General features: G+C 41.7%; 1 protein-coding gene across 1 annotated transcript in view; it reads left to right on the plus strand.

Annotated features, from left to right (window-relative positions):
* Nucleotides 1-8,555: 8,555 nt before the first annotated feature.
* prkar2aa (protein kinase, cAMP-dependent, regulatory, type II, alpha A) overlaps nucleotides 8,556-25,943 on the plus strand; it is a gene marked incomplete at its 3' end in the record, with an annotated part of 66,914 nt that continues 49,526 nt past the window's right edge. The window contains exons 1-2 of the mRNA XM_079515186.1: nucleotides 8,556-9,352; nucleotides 11,258-11,553. Coding sequence (XP_079371312.1) covers nucleotides 11,304-11,553 — 250 coding nt within the window. The 5' untranslated portion in view covers nucleotides 8,556-9,352; nucleotides 11,258-11,303. The remainder of the gene's footprint in view (nucleotides 9,353-11,257; nucleotides 11,554-25,943) is intronic.

Raw genomic sequence — 25,943 nt, forward strand, 5'->3', positions numbered from 1 at the left:
ATATGAATTTCAAAAAGAATAATATTGATATAGATCTCAAGTGGGAAGGCTTCTTGAAGGCTTCTTGATTGCTTGATATCATTGTAATACACTGTACAGTACCACACAAATGGCATTGCTTTTAACACTTGAAGAATATTTACAAAATCAGAAGTCTATTGTGTTTTACAAAAAAAAAAAGTATTTTATTTATCTTGTCTACAGTATTTATTATAGACAAATCTGCACAGGCTGCCCTGCGCGCAATCATAGCTGCGGTCTCACATGAAGTGCAGCTGACACCGCAGCATTGGTTGCATACATCTGGCCTTCAGGGCACAGCTGCGCGGATTTGTCTATATACAGTAGGCATTGAACACATTGATATACAGCATGAAAAACGCACTTTTTTACTGAACAAGTTACGTGAATACTTTTTACTGCTTTTGCACGATTAATATTATTAATACTGAAGGAGGACAACCTTGGAGAAGACACTGCCCTACAAAGGCCAAAAGCAGTAACTGTGTTTTAAATGTCAAAGCTCATAACTAGCATATATATATATATATATATATATATATATATATATATATATATATATAAACCTGTAGCTCATTTATAAACTAGCCACTCCTGCACAGAGATAAGGCCATTTTCAGTAATTCGACTACCTAAGCAGTCACTGCTTTTTCTCTTTTCTAGGACAGATGCATGTACAGTCATCAACCATTGAGTAAATTGACAAAATTCCTTCCTGATATGATTTTTATAGAGAATGCATAAATCGCTTGTTTTGTCAACATCTCAGTGTTGTGTTGATAGAACTGACGTCTTGTTGCAGTTTTATTATATATATATATGAATTGTCATTGGACTGTGAATGTTTTAAAGTGTCGAGTGCACATGTGCATCTTCTGACGAGTGCACAACAACCAGGGTATTGTTGCTGTTGTCTGGAGAAAACCTTGCAATCCTCTGACATGGGCTTTTCAGATTTGTTCTCACAATATTGGTGTGAAAGGATTTCACAAAAGTCGGGGGGAAGAGGTAGTTTTTACTTATAAACAAGCATCTTCAAAAGAAGCTGACTTTTCAGGAATTCATTGAAATAGACATATTTTTATACTGACAGCCATGCACCTGTGGAGGTAGACCTATTATGAAGCTCTCCAAGTCCCAAAAGACAAAGCTAAAAGCCCTAATTCAGAGGGTTAGATAGGGTGCAGTCACACCCATCTTTGAATCTGCCTATGTGGGCGGATTCTTCCTATGTTTTTTTAATGTGAAGGGATAGTTTTTTTTCCAGAAATCCTCGAATGGCAACAAACAAGCCCCACCCCCATTGAAAAGCATCACTATCCACCTGCATAGGCAGAATTAAAGTTTGGTCCACCGCACCCTTAGGATGTTTTTCACATGACAGCAGCAGCTTGTTTCTGAGAAAATAATCCTCAGATTCCCTCTTATTACCAAGAATTCCACAAGACTTAATGTAAAACTGTTGTTTTTAATATGAAGGTTTTTTATGTTTGTTCTTGAAATGTGGTTTGTGTTGCTTTGTGCCTTATTCCCATGACTTACACAGTACGTGTGAGTGTGTGCGTGCGTGTGTGTGTGCGCGCACGTGTGTGTAGATCAACTTTGCTTAGGTGAATAATTCATTTATTACCTGTAATGTATACAGTCTGTGAGAGTCAGTATCGCCTCCCAGCTGTCCATAATGTCTGTGTGTCTACTGTCTAGTCCACCTATCCATAATCCATCTACCTTGTCTACAGCAGTGTCTGCTGATCATACATTTATATATATCTGTCTGCCCGTCTAGCGTCCTCTCTAACCCCTCCCGTACTTGTCGGTTTGTCTGAGGCAGACTGACAGTCAACTGTATGTCTACCTTTTGCCTCGCTGCCCATCTTTAGACTGTCTATATGCAGTATATGTGTCTTGTCTGTCTGCCATTTTCCTTTTTACCTGTTTGCCATTACGGCCTGTCCGTTTGTCAGTAGGCCTGTGACTGTATCCCATCTGACTGACATTTTGTCTGCCCAATTTGGTCTACCTGTTTGATCTTGTCTACCTGTCTGGTCATCTGTCTTTGTCTTTCTCTCTCCATTCAGAACATTGAGAAATATTGGAAATATATTTCCATTACTTTTAGCATTAATTTCTGCTCGAGTGTATACACTGTGTAGAAGAACTATATTGTGTTTCATAGCTTCCTGAATTCATTCCATATTGCGTTCTATTTGAAGTTTAAGCTCACTCAATCATATTTAAGTGAAAGAAAAAGCAAATCCAGACGAGGGCTTGCATGTTTCACTCAAAACTGTTCTTAAATTAATTTCCTTGTTGCTCTTCCCTGCTGCGTCTGAACTGTACACAGTATGTACAGTCTTCTATCTGAGTTGCTCAGAAAAGTTTCCCCGTGTCTCTGCGGTCAATCGAGCAATAATAGGCCTAAATGAAGACTAAGCTATGTGGTGTACAGCTGAACTAGCAGGGTGCTTGCTTAAGCAATGTCAATACAATGAAACTGATATGAATGTAATGCCAAACAGAGATGGAGCAAAAATAATTTAAGAAAAGCGGACCTATAATGTCATTGCAGGTTGACAAATGACAACATAACACTATTCAGATTCTATAGCATATATAGTGAAATGCTTATAGGAAGCACATGTGAATTGTTATCTGTGAAAATGCCGAATTTGTCTTTTGTATGTAGCAGGGAAGCACACATTCAGATCAGAGATTCAGATTATGGAAATCTGTCTTGAAGTTTTGATTCTGACATAACTTTGCTGAGTTTTCCTTTTTATCTAAATGTTTTAACCAACTAATGTGTACATAATAATGCTATGATTACTTATGAATCACTGAGAGTCAAGCTACTTATTACTAGAACGTTAATTATGTTCATACCATTATGAAATAAAGTATAAATATGTTCGAATACAAGCTGGTGTGTTTCCACATTTTGTCTATCTAAATATCAGAGGTGAGTGTTTATGTTTTTGATGTTTTTGGATTTGATTCCAAATTATAGCCTTAGGAATGCGACAAAAACAAAACTATCTCCATGAATTCCAGGCTTCATGGGGGGTGTGTGTGTGTGTGTGTAGCCTATTTAACTAACTTAATCCTCTTTGTTCCCTGTGGAACCTAAAGCTGTGACTATCTGCCTCCATCCGGTCCAGCATGTTGTTCCTCCATGTTTTGCCTTTTGCCATCTTTACTTTGATTGAAGAGTAGGCTTACTACACAGTCCAGGTGCTGTAATTCAGTGGTTGATTGAAGAGTAGGCCTACTACACAGTCCAGGTGCTGTAATTCAGTGGTGATTAAAGAGTAGGCCTACTACACAGTCCAGGTGCTGTAATTCAGTGGTGATTGAAGAGTAGGCCTACTACACAGTCCAGGTGCTGTAATTCAGTGGTTTTCAACCAGTGGTCCGGGGACCACCAGTGGTCCTTGGAGGGAGGGTTCCAGGTGGTAAATGATGGAGTGGGTTACCAAGTGGACCCTTATTTCAAAATGAAACCAAATGGACCCGTGTACGGATCCATTTGGTTTCATTTTACGAGTTAAGAGTTGCATTATTGTTAAACATCTGCATTACTTAATTTACACAATTTGAGAATGTAGAACAATTGTCATTTAGCCAACGATAACAAAGCATTCTTCAGTTTTGGGTCTCTGCAAGGCTAAATCTCATCATTTAATGGTGGTCCGTGGATCAAATGCCAAATAAATAATGGGCCTTGATATGGAAAAGGTTGAAAGCCACTGCTGTAATTGATAGAAAATAATTAAGTTTGGGGGTTTTTGGTTGCCAGACAAAGTCCAATTAAATATGCAACACGACTGGAAATTGTGAGTTTAATCATCAGCATGGTTCATGTCATGTTCTGATGAATTGAAAATGGTGGACCCTGTTGTAAACAAGTGTAATGCTTTATCAGTGTGTTGTCCACACAGTAATAGTCTTTGTATTGAGTTGTGCTTTCATGTGAAATGTACCCATTCTGCAAACTGTTCATAAATACTTCAATCGATCAATCAATCAATGACTGGCTAGACTGGTTTCCATAGTTGTTTTTTCTTTGTTTTTGTTTTTTGTTTGTTTTTTATATGAGCAGGAGGTTATGGCTAACCTGACTCCGCCAGATGGGGCAGCAGAGAGAAGGGGGGAACCCAGTGTACTCTCTGCTGCCCCATCTGGCGGAGTCAGGTTAGGTTATGGCATGATGCTGCTAAAATACAGAGTTACAGACAGATCCATTTTGCCTTGTCAGTTCACAACAGGTTGCTGGGGTGATGCATAACCAGCAGGTGGCAGTGTAATCTCACATTTTAATTTCCATTGAAGCCTACACGGTTTTTATGAATGTTCTGAGCAGTAGCCAGTAGCCTTGATTCAAGAATATTACACACAGACTTGAATGAGGCAAGGGTGATAATGCCCCCCTAGAGACTGGATTTATTTTTGGTTGTCATGCATAGCCGGGGACTAGTTTATTGCTACCTTAGGTCGCAGATTACTATGAAAACCTGAAGAACCTGTCAGTCTGTCACGCCACCATATAATATATGGTCATATTATGGCCTTCAGTCCGTCACACCTCGTGTGACACGCTCCATATATGGCCGTCTCCATATAGGAAGATCACAACACTGACCTCATCAAACCCTGGATAGCCATACATGGAGAAGACTGGATCATCACCTAGATCTGCATACATGGAGCCGGTCAGCAACTCTACATCTGACCTCAAACCCTTAGATCTCCATATATGGAGCTGACCTGTTCTGACATACCTATCCTTCCCCACCCGTCCTTCCTCTTCGATGTCTCCCTTTTGACTGATAGGCCTACCTGCCCATTCAAACTCTAGACAGCCCGCCCCAAAGTTATTAGTGCAGCCGCAGCCGGCGAAAACTAGAGTGGGTGGGTGGGTGGGTACGTGTTATTGTTATTGTTAGTTTTGTTTTGTCATTGATGGTGTTGTTGTTTTCTTGTTTTGTTTTGTTTTTGTGTACCATGTTCCTTGTGTGTCTTGTATTTTAAAAAATGGAAAAAACCCAATAAAACATCATTAAAAAAAAAGAAAACTAGAGTCATCAAACCCTGTACTGTACACTCAAGACACTGCACCTGCTGCCGACCTTAGATCTCCATATATGGAGCTGACCTGCTCTGACATTCCATATGTTGATCTGACCTCATCAAACCCTGTACACTCAAGACACTCCAGATGTGGCCAGACCTCATCAAACCCTGTACACTCAAGACACTCTCCAGATGTGGCCAGACCTCATCAAACCCTGTACACTCAAGACACGCTCCAGATGTGGCCAGACCTCATCAAACCCTGTACACTCAAGACACGCTCCATACATGGCCCAGTGCAGAAGTGTTCATTCCATATGTTGATCTGACCCCCCTGCCGTCACCCAGGCGGATGCGTGCACGCGACCTCGCCCCTTTATGGCGTCGTTACTGGTTGGTAATGTTTATGTCTCTTGATAATTCATGAAAGCCCTTTAGCTCTGTAAAATCTGCACCTGGCTCACTGATAACAAACTAGGCTATCATTACACCTGGGCAAAACTGAATTCATTCTTTTTGGGTCCAGAATGAACCTCTGCAAGCAAAACACTTCAGAGTCAAAGTGGGTGACTGTAGGCAGATATCATGGAAGGAAAAAATAAATTACCTACCTGCGTTGTATTTTATAGGTTCCAGTGAACAAATGGCAACACAAATAATCTGAAAAGTCAATCAAAGAACAAGATTTCTATTCAGGATCTCCTCGGTGGTCAGTCTGAACACTGTACACACTGAGCTGGAGCATTCATTCGGTATTATTTTGACTACCAATACCATGCATGCCTACCTCATGGTACAAGAATAGCATTAAAAGGCATTAAAAACAAGGCTTCGGACCTCTCAAAACAAACTGGTCAAGTTACTACTTTGGCCTCACACCTGGAAACATGGGGTTAAATTAATTCTACTGCTATGCCACTATAAAATGTGGAATGCCCTACCAACAGACATCAAAAAGTGTGACTCCTTACCCCCCTTCAAAACCGCCATGAGAGCACCTGTCTGCAACCCCCCCACTGTAGGCTACATATAGGCTATGTTGTATTGCTACTAATAGTGTTGATTATGTCTTGTATTATTGTATGTCTTTAAATGTCTAGATGAATTGAATACACAGGTCCACATGGAAACAAGCCCTTAGGGCTTTTTGTTATCCTTTTTAACACCATTGTATAATCACACCACTGTGCTATTTGAAAACGGTTAAATAAGTCTTAACAGAATCAATCAATTCAATCAATCATATACTCTTCCTCTCACACACTCTCTCCTTACAACTCCTGCCTTCTGAATGTTTCCTCTCCTCTTAATCCTATCTGAAAATGTAAGCTATTAGCTGTGAGTTAAACATAGGAGCTGGAGCCTTGGCACCACATTAGGGGCACATCCCAGAGAGAGAGAGAGAGAGAGAGAGAGAGGGAGAGAGGGAGAGATTGAAAAGGCTTGAGGAAGAGAAAGGGAGAGAAAGGAGAAGATCTTGTGAAATTATGTTTTGCAATGAAATGATAGTGTAGCATGCTCACCGTGCTATCAAGTAACAGAAAATATTGAATAGGGTTATAAAGGGTGGGTTAATAGAAGTATAAAGAACATACACATGACAGGATTGATTGATTGAAAATGTTATTAACAGTTTGCAGAATGGGTACAGTTCAAGGAAAGTGCAGATCAATAATCTGTCATCATTTCCCTCGTAGACTATGCTCTCATGGGAAAAACGGTACTCAATCTCCACAGATATTGTTCCAGGATGTTTGTGTTCTTAAGTGGAGTTGGATTTTGTTCATAACCAGTGGGGACATATACATTTTCACAAGCCGATAAATCTCAGGAATCTCAGAACTTGCAACTGACTCATGAGGTTAGGGAATGTCAAGAGGAAGTTCATGATGTTGGTTTATGTACACTATAAAATCGAGAACATATAGGATCCTTATCTTTCGCATGGACTATTTTAACTACTTTGCTCTTACTGCTCGCATCATGGCCAATTTATACCACACTCTTGACACATTTTGACATTGAGGATTTTGTTTTAAATCAACTGTTACACAATAGTCCTATTTTACAGTTTGTACAGCTTATACAGCAGCAATCCGCCAGCAGAGGGCAACTTAAGACACATGTTTTAATTTCCATGTAAGTTGGAACAAACCTCTCTGAACCAATCAGATATTGGTTCTTCGAGGAATTAAATCCGGGCTCACTGTGGCCATGGCAACAGCTTTACCTCTGTGACAGCGGGGTGATGGAGGGCAGCAGGGGAAGAGAGGCAAGCTGTTATTTAGCATCTCAGCCTATTGGGTTGGAAGAGAATGTGTGTCAGTATACTTTTATCTGTCTCATTTAGCAGCAAGCTGTTGATCTATAGGCCGCAGTATGATTGTATATAGCCTATAGGCACACCTCTGATGAGAAAAGTAAAAATGCAATGAAAAGGTAACAGACAACATGTTGCTGATGTTAAAGCGCACACACATACACAAATAACCTCACAACTCAGATGTATGCTGTGGCTGAGGTGAGTATCAAGTTATGCGTGTGTGTGTGTGTGTGTGTGTGTGTGTGTGTGTGTGTGTGTGTGTGTGTGTGTGTGTGTGTGTGTGTGTGTGCGTGTGCGTGTGTGCGTGCCAGCCTTTCTTGACAGTCTGTCATCATCAAGGAAGGAACAAATAAATAGAGGGAAACTTTTGGGGCTTCATTTTAGTTGACTAATTTCCATGTCTACCAGGCTTAAGGGAAAGGCAGTAAGGCACTGTCACGAATTCAGCCCACAAGATTCTGGTGAGTCACTGTCAGAAATAATGAAAAATGTTCAGTCACACTCAAAGGAATGAGTAATAATATATAGCCTTCAGTAGCTGTGTTAGAAGCTCATTTCCAAGTTACTGTTTAAGCCACAACACACAATTATTGAGGTAGGCCTATTTCCCATTTTCAAGTTCTACGAAGAAAAAGACAGAAAAATGTGGCCAAATGGTACAATTATAATACGCTCCATAGTTCAGGGAGTTTTGAGAAAAAGAAAATTCAGCTGTGAGATTAGACATGCCATGGGCTATATCTTGCGCTACCCCTTACCCCAAATCCCTAAACTTATTTGCCATTTTTTTGTCACAAGTCCATCATGGCCTTACAGAAGTAGACAATCCACAGTAAAATGTAAAATCCACATGTAAAGGTAAGGCCTCTAACGAATAGAAGTCTGTTCCACAGTGTTGCAACAACAGAACAAACAAACACACAAATTCAAAACACAACAAAATCCTCCCTTCACACAAAATTCACAAATACTTATTGAAATTTCCTCTACACACATCCAAGAAAGACTGTTGGACGAATTTGCTCTATACACTCCCGCCTTCAACCCCATCTAATTGGCTGATGTACGCAGCGAGTTGCACGTGATTGGTGGAAGCGCCTGTCAATCAGCCATCACAGCTGAAGCCGCATCACGCCCCCGGCGCGGAGCGGAGCAGCAGCCAGAGCTTCGTGCCAGCGCCAGCGGCTACTCTGTACGTGTGGGAGCCACAGACAGTGCCTCTTTGCGAGGCAGAAAGCGGAATTATTAATAACAACCCATTCTTTTTTTTTTTTTTTTATCCCCGTTCCGTTATTATAGCCATTAACCCGTTTTCAGTCGCCCTTTTCTCGTTCACCCGAGTTTAATTTCATTTAAAGGGGGGTTGTTTCGGTTGTTTTTTGCAACAAGGCTCCCAAAAAAACGCCGGGCTCGGGTTCTGTCACCCCGGCTTCAGCTGAGTAGCGTGTGGTGTGTGTGTATGTGTGTGTGACAGTGTGTGTGTGTCTCGCGGACGCAGTTCAGTTGCTAACAAGTAGTTAGCAAGTGAGGCTAGTTAGTTAGCTAGCTTTAGCTAGCCCCAGCTTTGGCTTTTCCCCCATACCGCTGCCGTTCACAAGTCCCACCCTCCCCTCTCTCCAGTGCGTGTGGAGTCCGTCGCCTGGTCGAGAGAGAGGCTGCAGCGGACAACTCGAGTTGATTTTTTTCAGCCCCCCACACCCCAGTTTTGCCAGCATCGGTGCTGGCTTAAGTAATACATTGAAGTAGTAGGAGGAGTAGTAAACGTTAGCCGGGTTGACGCTAACGGTTACGCCGCGTTTTCATTGAAAAAAGGGTAACGGTCGCTACACTGGCAAGGAGACGGTCTAAAAGGAAGAGGCGAAATAAAAGAGAACAGGGAGGAGGACGCCGAGAATAAGGAGGGGACTGGCTGCTTTAGCCGGGGAGGTCCATTTACACGTAAGTGTGGCACACAGTTTGAGTCAATCAATCAGTTACTTTTCCCCTAACGGCTTACTGTAATTCTCTGCCTGCATCATGGCAACGTTTATCCAGCAAGCCACTTACCGTGGTTTATAAGCTCCCACGGTCAGTCCGCCATACTATACTGCTAACGGTAACGTAGTAGAGCCTCTGCTGAAGGCGTTTGACTATATAGCAGCAGCAAGACAGCTATAGGGTCTGATTCCACCACGCTTCTTTCAGTCATTTCTTAATAAACTAGATTAGTTATGTACATGGGCCAGATGGTCAATGTCTCAAATCTTTGGATTGAGTGGTACATTAAGCTAATAAGAAGAGCTAGCTAATCCTGCAGACTGCTGTTAACACTGTAGCCACTTCACAGGCTAGTAATGACATATAGCCTGCTGCAACTTGACAGCTCCAGCTACCAACACAGCAGAACGTCTCTGGGGTTATCTTTAATCCACATTGCCAACATTAGGCCTGTATCTTTACAGACAGACAGACAGACAGACAGACAGGCGGGTTACAGATGTGGCAACTGTGTTCCAGGGCTCAACAGTAGATCAATTGTCCAGTCGCCAGTGACAACGTTCTGATCAATGGTATTGACAACCCTAAAATCTATTCAACTGTCAACCCGGTGATGGCTTGTGCTGCTTGCTTACCACCTCCTGTCTAGCAACCTACTAGTTAGCACTGCTGTCTCATCATCAGTCAGACACCAGACACACACATGGACAAAATGTACCAGCACAGCTAGCAAGTTACAGTGCTCTGGTCAAATTGGCTGCTATTCCATTCATTAAAATAAAAGAGTGGGCACCTGAGAAGTCCCCCCCCCCGCCCCAGACTGGCAACTATTTGGGGTGAGGAGTCCCCTGATATTGGGGGAAGACTGAGTGAGCACTACTTTTCTTCCTCCTGGGAGTGCAATTACATCTGTATAATGATGATATGACCACTTGTGAACTAGGATGGAAATTCCTGTAAAAACAAAGCGTGATTAAAGACAGTACCTGAGTACCATAGATTCATGATTAGCCTAATGTCCAATATAGAGGGTATGCGAGTGACATCATCATACCCGGAAGTTATGCGGGTACTGAGTGGTAAAAAACGACTTTCTGGCCTTGACAAGTTGACAGCCCTTACATCCAAACAGAAAAGTCCAATCTGATTGTATATGTATGATCAACGATTTACAGGCAGAAATCATGTTGCATAAAATGACAACATTGGCAGTTTGTACGAATTCATATCACTTCCAATTTCACTTGTTCATCCTGTATCCTGTGTGTGTTCTCTCTCCTGATTGGATACAATTGGTATCCCGGGCTGAAATTGTATTTTCTGTTTATTAATGAGCTGGAGAGACAGGGTTGACCCCTGATACTGAACAAACACTATATATAGGAATAAGTATTATCAGAATATATATAGAGTAGACCTAACACTTATTTTTGGCACGTTGTGAGCTTGTTTTACATATTTTTGTATATAGAATAATCATCGTTGACAGACAGACAGTCTGGAATATAGAATGCGCAATAAAATAAACATAATGTTTAAATCTTCACGTACAAAGAATTCCCAGTGCCCACTCTGTTTTGGTGCCCAGACTTCCCAGGGGCCCATTCCGTTTTTGTGCCCAGTATTCCCGGTGCCCACTCTGTGTTGGTGCACAGATTATTTACCAAGTGCCCACTCTGTTTTGGTGCCCATATTTACCAGGTGCTGCCCCCTCTACTGAGGTGGACAGATTCACCAAGAGCCCACAATGTTTTGGTCCCCAGTCCTTTCATGCATTCAACACAGTTATGCCACACATGCAACACTCAAATGATTTATCTCCTTCCCTCTTCCATCCAAATACCCCTCCTCCCCCCCCTTCTGTAGACTCCAATCGCCGCTCAAGTCTCACACCAACCCAGCGAGCCCAGCCATGAGTATCGAGATACCTGTGGGCCTGACGGAGCTGCTGCAGGGCTACACCGTGGAGGTGCTCCGGCAACGGCCGTCGGACCTGGTGGATTTCGCCGTACAGTACTTCACCCGTTTGCGAGACACCAGAAACCAGGATGGAGCGGGTGGTGGTGGTGCTGTCAAAGGCAAAGTGATGTTCGATGGGGAGCCGATGCAGACAGAGTCCAATGGAGAAGATGACGACGACGATGACGACTCTGACTTTGAACGTAAGGCGACATTTTTTTTGGGTGATGGCGATGTGGGAAAGGTGGTGGTCTGGAGTGCTGCCACAGAAGTGTGTGTGTGTGTGTGTGAGAGAATGTAGAGTGACGGCAGGAGGTGGAGGGTTCACTGTAATATCCTGAGTGCTAATTTCATTCAGAGTTGCAAATGGACGAATTAACACTGAGGATTCTACTCTGCATGAGAGTAAGCAAGTGTGTGTATAAGTGAGTAAATGAAGAGAGAATTGTGAAAGTGACTTGAGTGAAGCCTTGACCCTTGACAGGGGCCTTTGTTCTTTATTCTGAAGACGGTTGGGGAGTGAGAGATTCTTCAATGGCTTGATGCGTGGCATCGTCTTTTACCCTTGAGTACTCTGCCCCTCTGCCTCCACCACTCATCTCTCATGTGCTCTTTGGGGAAATGGGAAAAAAAAACCTGTTGAGCCGTGAATGAGAAAGAAACCAAGGTGTTACATGTGCATGTACAGTATGTACTGTAACTGTATGGCATTCTTGTATTTGCACTAACAATAGAGACGCCTTGCAGACCGCCTTCATATCACTCATGATGCAATGGGCGCTCAGGTGACACAGGGCCACACTTCCTATTCACTACCGTGGAGAATTGAATACATGGGACCACAATGGAAACAATCCTTCAGGGCTTTTTGCGTTATACGATTACGTTTAGCTTGTTATTGCATAACTGTACCTACTGTACTTTTTGCAAATGTTAAAAGGATCCCTTGCTAATAAGCATTACTGTATATGCCTTAATACATTATAATTGCCCTCTATAGAGCGTCGCAGCCCCGCCTCCTACCCTGGCCCAGGAAATGAAACCCAATGCATTATTCTCATAGACATTTCGTAAAGTATTTATTTAAAGACGGTTACGCCGCGGACAAAGCCAACTCGAGTCGTGACAACTCATGACAACACAAACAATATTTTGGACCAAACAAATAATTAGAAAGAAGAAAAACAACAAAAAAAGTGTTGTAACCTGCCGTTTTTTTCTTCTTTCTAATTATTTGTTTGGTCCAAAATATTGTTTGTGTTGTCATGAGTTGTCACGACTCGAGTTGGCTTTGTCCGCGGCGTAACCGTCTTTAAATAAATACTTTACGAAATGTCTATGAGAATAATGCATTGGGTTTCATTTCCTGGGCCAGGGTAGGAGGCGGGGCTGCGACGCTCTATAACAACCCCCCCCCAAAAAAAAACCCAACAACAAACAAACACCTCCTAATATCTTTTTTACTGAAGGTGGACAACTCTCATCCATGTGTGTTCCAGCCTTATGGACTTATGGAGTGCATATGCTAATTAAAACATATTTCAAATATTGTTTTGATTATTAACCTTTATTATATAGCATTTTGTTGTTTTTTATTAGCACATGCATTCCATACGGCTGGACCACACATGGACAAATTACATCATCAACTTGCAATGGGCATTGTCCCCCTTGAATAAAATAAAAATAAAAATAAAATAAATGAAATATATACGGTGTTACAGTTATACATTTTGGTGTTACAGTTATACATTTTGTTTAGTTATAGAGGGCAATTGTAATGGACTAAGTCAGATATAGAAGGCTTATTACATAATACTGTAATAATGGATTCATTTTATTTAAAATGCACTTTGCATTTGAGAAAATCTCAAAGTGCTATTAGCCAGGGATCCATTTAATAAAGTATTCAATTAATCAAACAGTATGGGCTTGAATCCTCCGGTGCCGTCGGCTGGGACCGGGTGTCCATGCCAGCATAATTGGCCATGTTCACCGGAGGGAAACGGGACGGGGAGTTGGACCACTGCACCAGTGACTCCTATGTACAGATTAGGCCCTCGGGGCACCTGTTAGCAGGGGGTGTTGAAGGAGTAATATCTCACGCGGCTTGCTATGTCGAGTCGACCCGGTGAAGCTCCATCCTTGCAGGTGAACCAGTGGAAAAGCGGTGATAAGACAACACAGTGTGTGGGGAATTCAGGAATTGGCGACGACTGTGTACGACTAAATTGGTAGAGAAAGGGGGAACATAATTGACATTTGGCAATAAGGCAATGCCTTGCTTTGCTCGGCGTGTCTGAGAGCAATGTGACCTGATTCGGTCCAGTGTGTCGTGGAGCCAGGAGCTGTTACCTTGTGAATGGATGCTCTGTTTTTCCTCAATGAGCAGATCCACTGTGATGTGCTCACTGCTATGCAACGTCTATCTGGGCCCGGCATATCTTAAGTCCATTGATGCATTTTGGATAGATACGAGAGATTCATCAGTGACCAAGGCAATTCTTTTAATTTTGGGGTGTCCTTTTTCATTGCTTCATTGATTCTTCATGTGTGCTGATGATGGCACAAGATGTTGTACATCTTGCTCAGCAGTAGTTACTGGCTATTTCAGACAGTGATTCAGAATGTATATAGTATAATCTTGCCTTTGCGATTCAGACCCATTAGCTGGGACAGCGAAGAGGGGAATTTAGAGGGCAGTTTTAAAATGGACCTTTTGGTTGTTGTCAAACAGCTGTAACCTCAGCTGCAGGGTGTGTGTGTGTGTGTGTGTGACTGACTGACTGACTGACTGACTGACTGACTGTGTGTGACTGTGACTGTGTGTGTGTGAGACTGTGTGTGAGACTGTGTGCGCGCCAACAGATATGCTTACAGCTCGATTTCACACCCGTTCAAATTCCATCGCAGTGACGACATCAAGCTACTCTTTCCGGTACAGAGTGATCAGGGGTCAGATGTTGAGCATGCTCCACACCTCATCAAAGTTAAGCACCATGGCCTGGCCTTGCATAGGGAGCCGGTTCTAAATCCAGGCCTCACTCAGTGGGGGAAATGTTCCCTGCACGGATTGGGTCACACACACATGACATCCATGTTATTGGATTATTCAATCAGGCCCCAGTGTACGTACACTGCCCTTGGGGAAGATTCAGTTCCAGATAGTATATATGGGAAAACTACTTGGAATGGCTACAGAATATCATGTGCTGCTGCCCCTTACCGCGAGCACCACTAATGCACTCACTGATTTCCACAGTACAAGCAAGCTGCATGTGCTAAAAATATATCTTAAGTTTGCTGTTGCTTGAGATTCTAAGTAGGTGTGGGCTTTTCTTTTTTTCCCCAGTTGTATTCGTTGATGATTGTTGCACTGCTGAATTTCTTTCTTCTGCTTGAAAATTCCTGCTAAATTAAAGAGGTCATGTGTACCTGGGGTCATACAATGACAGAGGAACTGTCACGCTGACTGCCAGCGATGAAAAGTCATTAACCCATTCTGGATGGGCATCCCTTTTGGTGTTTTAAAGCATTCTGTTATACTTTAGCTATTTAAAAATAGCAGATCTACAAGCTCAACGAGTGCCGCAATACGAGCTTGTAGATCTGCTATTTTAGAAAAATCGTGAAAATGTGGTGCAAATCTTTGGATATATATTCTTTCAGAGTGAACGTTTTTTAACTCAAATCTTTGCTTCTGGGGGATCCCTGGAACAACATATTTTCAGATGGGGGTCGGCGGCCAATTACATACAATGAATCTTGGGGGTCCTTGACATGAAAATGTTTGAGAACGACTGACATAGAAACATGGGTTTTTCAGAAAACTGTCAGGATTTAGAAGACATTTGTAGAATCGTCCTCGGGTCTAAATGGGTTAAAATACGTGTGTGTGTGTGTGTTCATAACCAGACTGCCCTGGCGTAGCGCGAGCGGCGAGCATTGTGCAGAGACGTCATCCACCCCTCAGATATTCGCTTGCAGGGCCTCTATTTGAGCGAGGGCCGTGTTCCCAAACCATTTGTATTGGTTGAGATCACCTATTCCTGGAATACAGCTATTTTCATTGATGTGTGTGTGTGTGTGTGTGTGTGTGTGTGTGTGTGTGTGTGTGTGTGTGTGTGTGTGTGTGTGTGTGTGTGTGTGTGTGTGTGTGTGTGTGTGTGTGTGTGTGTGTGTGTGTGTGTGTGTGTGTGTGTGTGTGTGTGTGTGTGTGTGTGTGTGTGTGTGTGTGTGTGTGTGTGTGGCGGAGACGTTCCTTTCATGTCCTCTTTCATTAGGTATTCATTTATTAATGAGATTGGTTCAGGACAATGTCGCAAATTAAGCCATGGCTGACGCTCCATATCAGGACAGTTTGTCATCATGGTCAGATCCCTCGCTCCCTGGCCGGGCCATCGGCAGGAGGTGTTATGCTGTCAGTCAGCAAGATGAGTGGCATTGCATTTCGGACCTTCAACTTAAAGATTCATTTGTCAGTTTGAGGAGAAAAGTGGCACCTTAAATCCAACACACAATAGTGTGTTGGATACCGTCCCATCGCCTGAAGGGATGCGACGCTCTGATTGGTTCAGAAACTTCAGATCAGAGCGGTGTTTCAACTTGAAACCGTCTGAAACTTCAAAATAAAATGTCCACCATTTCCGTTTCACTATGCCTTTAAGTTGCTTCATTCAGTAATTAGATATTTGATATTCATTTTAGCTGCCACGCCCCCTTCCTATACAAACCCATTATAACTTCAAACTCCATTTTAACCATGATAGATTCATCGAAAATGCCCGTTTTTTTCAGTTTTTTCCATCTTGGATTGCGCACGCACTCCCACGCCTGTTCAATCTGTTGCTTTCAATCGCTTTTATCTACAATTCCTTGTCCCAGGTGGCAATTTCTGGTCAAAACGAGGTTTATTCCATGGCCCATAGTAGACTCTGTAATGGTCGCGATGAGGCTTTCTCATCATCCAACGAGAGATCAACATCCGGTCCGACAACGGGATATAATAACATCCGGTCTCTGATTTTTGTCCCTTCAAAATAAGGGTTGAACGGGGGGAAATCCTGGCAATATAATAACGATAATATCAATTAATCGTGGCGGGTTAAGGGTTAAAAAAAACGTCTGGGGTGTTCACATAAGCCTGAGTAGACGATAAGTTTTATTTGAAAGTGAAATATCCCTTTAACAAAAATATTAGGCCTATTTAGGTCATATCTCCAGTGACTCTCTTTAACAATAGTAATAATTAGTCAATTATTATTACACAGGGACTTGCTGAGCAAAATTCACAATGTTTGTAACTTATATAATAAGCCAGGGAAATGCCACTGTATGTGTTTTAATCAACATACTGTAATACCATGAATGGCGATGGCCTGAGGCTTAGCTAGCCCCCCCCCCCCCCCCCCCCCCCCCCGGTCTTCCAGAGGTTTAAACCTTTCAGTTGAGGCTTCATTACAAATGTATTGCCTGACTCTGGAACCAGCATATCACTGCTGGGGACCCTACCAGAAGTAGGCCACTGACCCATTTTGTGTTCTGACCTATAGTCTATGAAAGAAAGCTCTAGGGAAATTGGGTTCTCTTCTTTTATTAAGAAGTAGATGGACAACATTCACTCTTTTTTATATTGTACAGACAGTAGGAAAGCAGAGAGTGAAACGGCGTAAGGGATGCTCGGGAGAGAAAGCTGTTTTCTTTCAAGGGAAGTGGGCAGTCCACTCCCACAAGTCATTTTGTTTTGCCTCGTCAAAACAGATGGTTGGAATTGAGAGGCAAATGGCATAGGGAATACACAGAAGTGAAGGCAGGCCTCCAATCCGCTGGGATTGGAACGTAAAAGCTGCACAAAAATAATTTACGGTACAAGAGTCGTACACCTTCACTGAAAATGATACAGATGGTAGAAAAGCTGAGATGAAAATGGTGGAGGGCCAGAGGTCAGGAGGCTTCTGGTGGGGTATCCTGTGCTGGGAAGGGGCACAAAGGAGTTCAAAGAGGGTGGGTCGGTACTAGACATGCATTGGGCACAATATAGGGGATGTAACCTAGTTTCCGTAGTAAATGTGTAGGGATGGGAAACTTTGTTAAACAAGAAGAAACAATGTATTTGTTATTTCCACAAGGCCAGGGGTACAGATAATGTTTTTGCCCCTGTCTGTGTGCCTATCTGTGTGTGTTATAATCTAATATCGGAAATAATGTACAGATTCTAGAATATACGGTTCCTGAAGAAACATTGTGGGATTGCTGCAAGGCAATGTTTTGAGGGGTGCTATCCCCTCCTATATTCAGCTATTAGTGTAGATTTTCAATTCCCATTGACAATGAATGGATAATTTACAGTATGTGTCTGAGCAAATCGGCTATTTTCGGCCTACACAAACATTCAATTCCCATTGACAATGAATATAGAATTTATGTCATGTGTCTGAGCAAATCGGCTTAGTGTCTATTTTCTCCCCACACAAATATTAAATTCCCATTGACAATGAATGGAAGAATTTTACGTCAGTGTCTGAGCAAATCGGCTCCCCCTGGCTCGTGTGTGTGTGTGTGTGTGTGTGTGTGTGTGTGTGTGTGTGTGTGTGTGTGTGTGTGTGTGTGTGTGTGTGTGTGTGTGTGTGTGTGTGTGTGTGTGTGTGTGTGTGTGTGTGTGTGTGTGTGTGTGTGTGTGTGTGTGTGTGTGTGTGTGTGTGTGTGTGTGTGTGTGTGTGTGTGTGTGTGTGTGTGTGTGTGTGTGTGTGTGTGTGAGAGTGAGAGTGAGAGGGAAGAGGGGGTCATGTCATGTGGTATCATTGGGAGGTGGGAGTTTTGGAGCTTGAAATTCACACGTTTTATTATCCAAAATATACTTTTGAGTACCATTGAAATGTAAAAGTGCAACATAACAAGCATGTATTATGTGTCAGATGGTCTGTCATGCATGCTGTCCTTATGCCTTTTACTCTTTGATTTAATATCTTTTTTTAAATTATCTTAAATGTGTCTTGTTTGTTGTTGGTTCTATCACAATGAAAGCACTCTCCTTTGCTCTGTGTACATCACATTTCCTTGTATTCTGAGTCTGACCTGTTCAAATCTGTTATGCTGTTTAGTCATGCCTGTGTAGTGTCACTCTGCCACTGTGTGTTCATGTTTAGTCATGGCTGTGTAGTGTCACTCTGCCACTGTGTGTTCTGCTGTTTAGTCATGCCTGTGTAGTGTCACTCTGCCACTGTGTGTTCATGTTTAGTCATGCCTGTGTAGTGTCACTCTGCCACTGTGTGTTCATGTTTAGTCATGCCTGTGTAGTGTCACTCTGCCACTGTGTGTTCATGTTTAGTCATGCCTGTGTAGTGTCACTCTGCCACTGTGTGTTCATGTTTAGTCATGCCTGTGTAGTGTCACTCTGCCACTGTGTGTTATGGTGTTTAGTCATGGCTGTGTAGTGTCACTCTGCCACTGTGTGTTCTGCTGTTAAGTCATGCATGTAGTGTCACTCTGCCACTGTGTGTTCTGCTGTTAAGTCATGCATGTAGTGTCACTCTGCCACTGTGTGTTCATGTTTAGTCATGCCTGTGTAGTGTCACTCTGCCACTGTGTGTTCTGCTGTTGAGTCATGCCTGTGTAGTGTCACTCTGCCACTGTGTGTTCTGCTGTTGAGTCATGCCTGTGTAGTGTCACTCTGCCACTGTGTGTTCATGGAAAGAAACAGGCAGACATGGAGAGCTGTGTGACTGATGGTATTTTGTTGTAAGACAAATGGAGGGGACATGAAGGATAATACAAGACAAATGCATGTTATAAAAATTGAACTAAGCAACATAAAATATTAAAAACTGCCTGAGTGAGATGAAGAGAAGCAAAGGGACTGACAGACAGAGAGTGAGAGCGAGAAGGAAACTCACTGTGTGACTGAAAAAGACAGAAGAATGGCTTTGAAAGGAATATTGTTTGACGTTGTGCACTTTCAGTAAACTCAGAACTACAGACAGACAGAACAGCACAAAGCTGTCTATCAAGAGTCACCTGGATACATAAAACTTGAGTGTTTAGCTTGGATCATGGATTGGTGGCATGTCACATCTCAGATGTGAACAGAGAAAGCACTGGATCATAAAAAAGAAAAGAAAAGAACATTGGTCTGATTTATCACGGGACACTTGTGCAACAACTTAATAAGGTTAGGACTTAATCAGTCTTCTTAGCATGTAATGCATTTTCAATTCTGACTCAGGACCAGTATGGAGAGAGCTACCAGAGATTAAAATAGGGTGCATTTTGCATCCCAAAACGCAGTTTATAGTTAAGGGACGCAATAAAACAACGACCTCTGCATCCACTGGATGCACTACTGTACTGTTTTTTTATTCTAGTTTATTTTGCTAGCTTTAGTTATAATAATTTTTTCTTCTGTTTTCTACATGAATATAACCATATTAAATGGGAGCAATTTGAGCTGTGGCAAAATGTGACTCCTAACGTTGTTGAAGTGGGACTCATCTAAAAGACCATCCCTGCATCCCGGGACTCATTACATTGAAAACCTATTTACATCACTGAGCTACAGAAAGAGGGTTGGAGGCCTCTACATGTTATATCACAGAGACAACAGCTTAAACAAGGAGGACTCTACATGTTATATCACAGAGACAACAGCTTAAACAAGGAGGACTCTACATGTTATATCACAGAGACAACAGCTTAAACAAGGAGGACTCTACATGTTATATCACAGAGACAACAGCTTAAACAAGGAGAACTCTACATGTTATATCACAGAGACAACAGCTTAAACAAGGCATCTTTTTCCGCACATAACACATAAATGTTCAATGCAAGTTAACTGGGCTATGAATCGCATGTCTTGGGGCATGCAAACAAACAAACATGAAAACGCATTGCTAACTTATAAACAGTTGCTTCATAGTCGTACATTAATGACCACAATATACAATATGAGGCTGTTTAAATGGGAATCACGTTTTTAATTACTTGGTTGTAATAAAATGTGATCAACATAGATCTGAGCGTTATTGGTGTTTCATCAGCAGCCTTAAAGGACAACTTTGTTCATGTTTTAGATTATTAGAGAAAGTAAAAGATGAGTATTATTATTTTTTCATTCGCTGCTTTCTTTCATTTTAGCGATTTTAGCTATTTTTGACCGGAGGGGGGAGGGGGAATGTCTGACGTGCACTTTCAGTAACTCAGAACTACACACAGACAGAACAGCACAAAGCTGTCTATCAAGAGTCACCTGGATACATACAACTATACAACTGTACAAGTGTTTAGCTTGGATCATGGTGGCATGTCACATCTCAGATGTGAACAGAGAAAGCACTGGATCGTAAAAAAAAAAAGAACATTGGTCTGATTTATCAAGGAACACTTGTGCAACAACTTAATAAGGACTTATGGGGGTAGGGGCATTCCAACATGCCCATTTTATTACAATGTTTTTATGGCGATTTCTTTATTAATATTTACTATAGTCGTACTAGAGCCCAGGAAATTACATCTGGCCACAAAAGATCATGGGATCTACTGAATGTGAAGGTAGAGTTGTAGGCTCAATATGTCAAATTGTCACCTCCCCCTTTAGCCCCATGTTGGAATGCCCCCCCCCCAAACATAGCTAAAATCGCTAAAATGAAACATATATTAACATATTTTTACTTTCTCTAGTAACATACTAACAACCTAAAACATGAACCTTGGTTGAAAAAAAACTAAAGTCCTTTAAGAGAGTATTCACATAATCTCATAATGGCACAATAGTACAACAGAAACCGAATTAACCATGTGTTGGTTAAAGAACTCTTATCTTCATTGAGAAACCTGTTTGGTTGCCAGCCACCATGGGTGATATGAGAGAGAGCCTGTGTTAATGTGTGTGACTGTGCGTGTGTGTAGAGCGTCTGTTTGTTAGCTTGTTGTTTCTGTTTGAACCCAGGGTTAATGGAGCCAGAGGCATGATCATCACAGACAATTCATAATGAAGTTCCGACTCTCATTCTCTCCCTGTCTTTGGCTTTCCTACCCTTTATCCATCATCTCTTTTCATCCCCTCCCTCCTTCTCTCTCGCCCCTTTCTCAGTTGACCCTGTCTGTCTTTCAGAGTCCACACGCACACACGCACACACGCACACGCACACACACTCAATCTCCTTTTTCTCTCTCTCTCTTTCTGTGTTCATCTAATTACATTCAAATCTTCATTGGCCCACATGGGAAATGTAGTTTGTGTGCACTGCAGACACGGCCCAATAATGGAAAAAAACGCATACTGTATACTGTGCCATACAGTCAAGCAGACACTGATACAGCTAGTCAGTAGCACAATGTAGAATCGGTGTTGATTTCGTCGACTGAAACAACGAAAAATGAGGGCTGCACGATTAATCGAATTTAAATCGAAATCGCTGTCAAAAAAAGAAAATCGACAAATCGTTTTTCACTTTAACTAGTGTATTTGCGGTACGTACGGAACTCGCTCATTAAAACACTGCACAAAGCCAAAAGTCCTGCTAAAAGCACAACACCAAATTAATGTAATCTGTCTCTGCCGTGGTGCGCACAGCTCACAACTCTGCTCACTCATCCACGTAGCCCTGACGTAGCCCCGCTGAGGTAAACTTGTTGTTGGATTAAACATAAAAAAGCTCATAGCTTATCAATACCGCGTTCCGACATACTGTCCCTTACACTGTTGATTTTGCACCGAGGAGCCTGTGTTGCGTGCTGAATATAGCTGATCTGCAAGCTCACAATGCGCTGCCTCCGCAACACGTTGTGAGCTTGTAGATCGGCTATTTTCAGCACGCGGAAATATGCAGGATGCAGACGTTCAGAAACCTTTGCCTTCACAATAAAAGCATCAGTTGTCACAAGTTGAATCATTATTTTTCACATGGCCCATATGAGAAGCAGAATGGAAAAGGATTACAGATTTGGTGGCATTTCACATTTCAAAAGGGTGCAGGAAGAGTGGGCACCTAAACATTGCGGGCACCTCGGTGTTAAATTGGCTATTTTTTCCAAAAAATAATAATTATAAAAGGAATTCATTTGGATAATGTTAATGGACTTATTGTAAACGTTTTCACTTGTTTAATCCTAAAGGGGATTTATTTCTTTGTTTAAGGTTTGGACTTTATTCCAATAGGAAAATTCACATTTGTTTGCATGTAAAAAAAAATCGTGCTACACTGATAAACTAAATAAAAACTAAGACTAAAAATATTGAACTTTGACAACAAATACAAACTAGACTAAATGTTAAGGAGGGACTAGTGGTGAAGAGATCCAGTAGAACTAAAACTGGATGCGCTCGGGTGTTGCACTCTGAAAATAGCAGATCTACAAGCTGTGCTGCGTTGTGAGCTTGTAGATCGGCTATTTTCAGCATGCAAAGTTGCAAACTATTTTAAAATCTGCCATTACGAGACCATCAAGGCCGGCCAAAATGAATTTGTCGACTAAACCAACTGTACATTTATTTGACTAAAACAAGACAAACTAAAACCTTTCAGATGACTAAAATATGACAAACTAAGTGACATTTTATTGAAAAGACCAAATCAAAACTTGCTGTCACAATCAACACTGGAATGTATCTTTATTATATTATTATATATTTTATTATTTTCTTTATAATAACTTTGGAATGGTTGGGGTTGTGTTGTGGAAGAGCATACTGTTTCTAAGCTGATGCTGATGATAAGGTTGGAATCATCCTATTCAGTCGGATTTGCTAGTGGATTTGACCTTTTCCCTCTGCAGTACAATAGTCGTGAGCTAGCCAGGGTTATTTTGGGATAGTAGGCCTGTTCAATACACAGGTTTAGCTTAAAGGACCACTTCACCTATCTTCATATAATAGGTCCTCACTAATACTCATGAAAAAATGGCGCTATTTGTTTCTACTCTGTCTGTGTCTCATAGGAGGGCTGTGGGCAGTTCAGAAACCGTTCTCCAGTGACATCATCGATTGGGAATACAAGCTAATAGAAACTGCAGGCTTTCTAGTCCTGAAAAGTTGCAATGCGAAAATGGAAGCCATCGTTCTCACGATAATGAAAATCTAAACATTTTTGTAAAAACAAATCTTGTTTAAAAAAGAAATCTGCCTAATGTCACTGGAGGACGGTTTCTAAACTGCCCACAGACCTCCTATGAGACACAGACTGAGTAGAAAAGAATCGTGCCATTTTATCATGATTATTAGTGAGGACCTTTTATATGAAGATAGGTTGAAAAGTGGTGAAGTGGTCCTTTAACAGCCTCTTGTTGGTCTTTTCTATGACGGTACTTGTGAAGTAATGTTCAAGGAGAGTTTAAATTTAAACACATTTCACTCCTACCTCTGGAAGTGAGAGTGTTAGAACAGTTCATGAAAAACACTAGCGTTAAAGTTAGGCTAAGTGACATTTTCTTGGTTAAAAGTAAAAACAAGGTTCTTTGTTGAAAGATTATAAGCTCTATATTGTGATAGTAATCATTGCCACAGAGTCAGAGTGTTTGTTCAGTAACGGGGGTCTCCTCTCCCCGTCTGTCTAAATCTTTAACTAATTCACTGCCATTGAACAAGTGTTCCAATAATGTGTTGCCCAGGAAAGTATATTAACTGGACTGGACTTCTATCCCTGTTTTTCCCCTCACTCTGTCCAACTCTCTTGTCTGTACTCTCTCCTCCCTTCTCTCTCGCTGAATCTGAACTTCCTCTCTAACCTTTCAAGATCTTAATAATGTTCCCTCTTTCATTGCGGTGGTCACTCGCCCATCCACCAGCCCCATACCATTATACTATAATCCCATAAAGCTTGAATCAGTCCTAAAGCATGCTTCAAATAGGAAGTCAATGCATCATTAATTATTATTTTAAATAATTTTTATGTACTGTAGTTACTACTACTACTAGGCCTACCGATATGCTTTAAATATACATTTCAAGTCATGGGTATTTATTTAATGGTGCACTGGCTTACGTTGCTCTGAAAGCCATATTGGCTCATGTAGCCTCATGTAGCTAGCTAGCTGCCTGTGGCAGCTGTTGCTGCTGATGCTGCTGTTGATCTGCCTGTGGGCGGGACACAACTTTGGATGCTGCTGCTGTTAACAATGTTTTCTAAATCCTGACCCCATGTTTCTATGTCAGTGTTTTTTAAAAATGTTCATGTGAAGGACCCCCAAAAATATATGTAATTGGCCGCCGACCCCCATTTGAAAATATGTTGTTCCAGGGACCTCCCCCAGAAGCAAAGATATGAGTCAAAAACGTTCGCTCTGAATGAATATATATTCAAAGATTGGCACTCAAGATTTCAAGACTTTTCAAAAATAGCAGATCTACAAGCTCATAGCGTGGCACCGTGTGCCGCGCTATGAGCTTGTAGATCTGCTATTTTTCAATAGCTAAAGTATAACATAATGCTTAAAACACCAACAGGGGTTCCCGCCCAGAAAGGACCACCTCACACCACTTTTCAACCTCTCTTCATATAATTAAAAAAAAAAAAGTAAGTAGCCCTCCTGAGCCATGAGATAGATAGATAGATAGATTCAATTTATTGTCATTGTACAGAGTATCAGATACTTATACAGCGAAATGGAAGGTGTACAAAGAGTACTGAGCCGCTGCAACATGGGTCGCGCCGCCACTGACTTCTCTTTACATCAAATGCGACCGCCCACTTCAAGAGTCAAGAGAAGGGCCCATAGGGCAGGAGCCTATCTCCTGTTTCTGTAGCGTGAGGCAGCTTGATGTACAAGTACACCCCCTGGACACGACGCTAGTATGTCTTCATATAATTGGTCCTGACTAATGATCATGATGAAATAGCACATTGTTTTCCTACTCGGTCTGTGTCTCATGGTCATCGATGGGGAATACCAATAGAAACGGCAGGCTTTCTTTCTACTCCTGAAAAGGTGCAATGTGAGAATGGAAACCATCGTCCTCACGATATTACAAATATTATATATAAATAATATATATTTTTTTTAAATCTTGTTTTAAAAAAAGATCTGCCTAACGATGATGTCACTGGTGGACGAGTTTCTGAACTGCCCACAGCCCTCCTATGAGACACAGTAGGAAAGAAATGTTATCAACAGTAGTGAGGATCAATTATATGATGATGGGTTGAGTGGTGCTTGTAAAAAACAAGCACAATATGCAGAGAGTCAAACTCACACATCCATTTTCCATAAAGAGTAGACAGGATGTGATTGACAAAGCAAATAATCCTTACCTTGGTGTTAACGGGGAGGAACCAAACAGAATGTTGTTGGTATCCAAAATTGCATTCAAATTCTATTAGATTTGTATTTAAATCTTGATTTTTATAAGATAATTGACACCCCTAATACTGCAGTCACATGCCACTACACTGGTAATGTCATACTGTTTGGACCTGTTCTATTTTATTGCAAACTAATCTGATGATTGTAATATTTGTGTCCATTTCCTGTCTATTCTGTTTAGTTGCTGATTGGCTGCATGTTGTACAAACACACACAGTTGACTCATCTCATTACCTGTGTGAGAGAGAGACACACACACACACACACACACACACACACACACACACGCACACACACA

This window comes from Electrona antarctica (genome assembly GCF_951216825.1).
Source record: "Electrona antarctica genome assembly, chromosome: 2".
Lineage (NCBI taxonomy): Eukaryota > Metazoa > Chordata > Actinopteri > Myctophiformes > Myctophidae > Electrona > Electrona antarctica.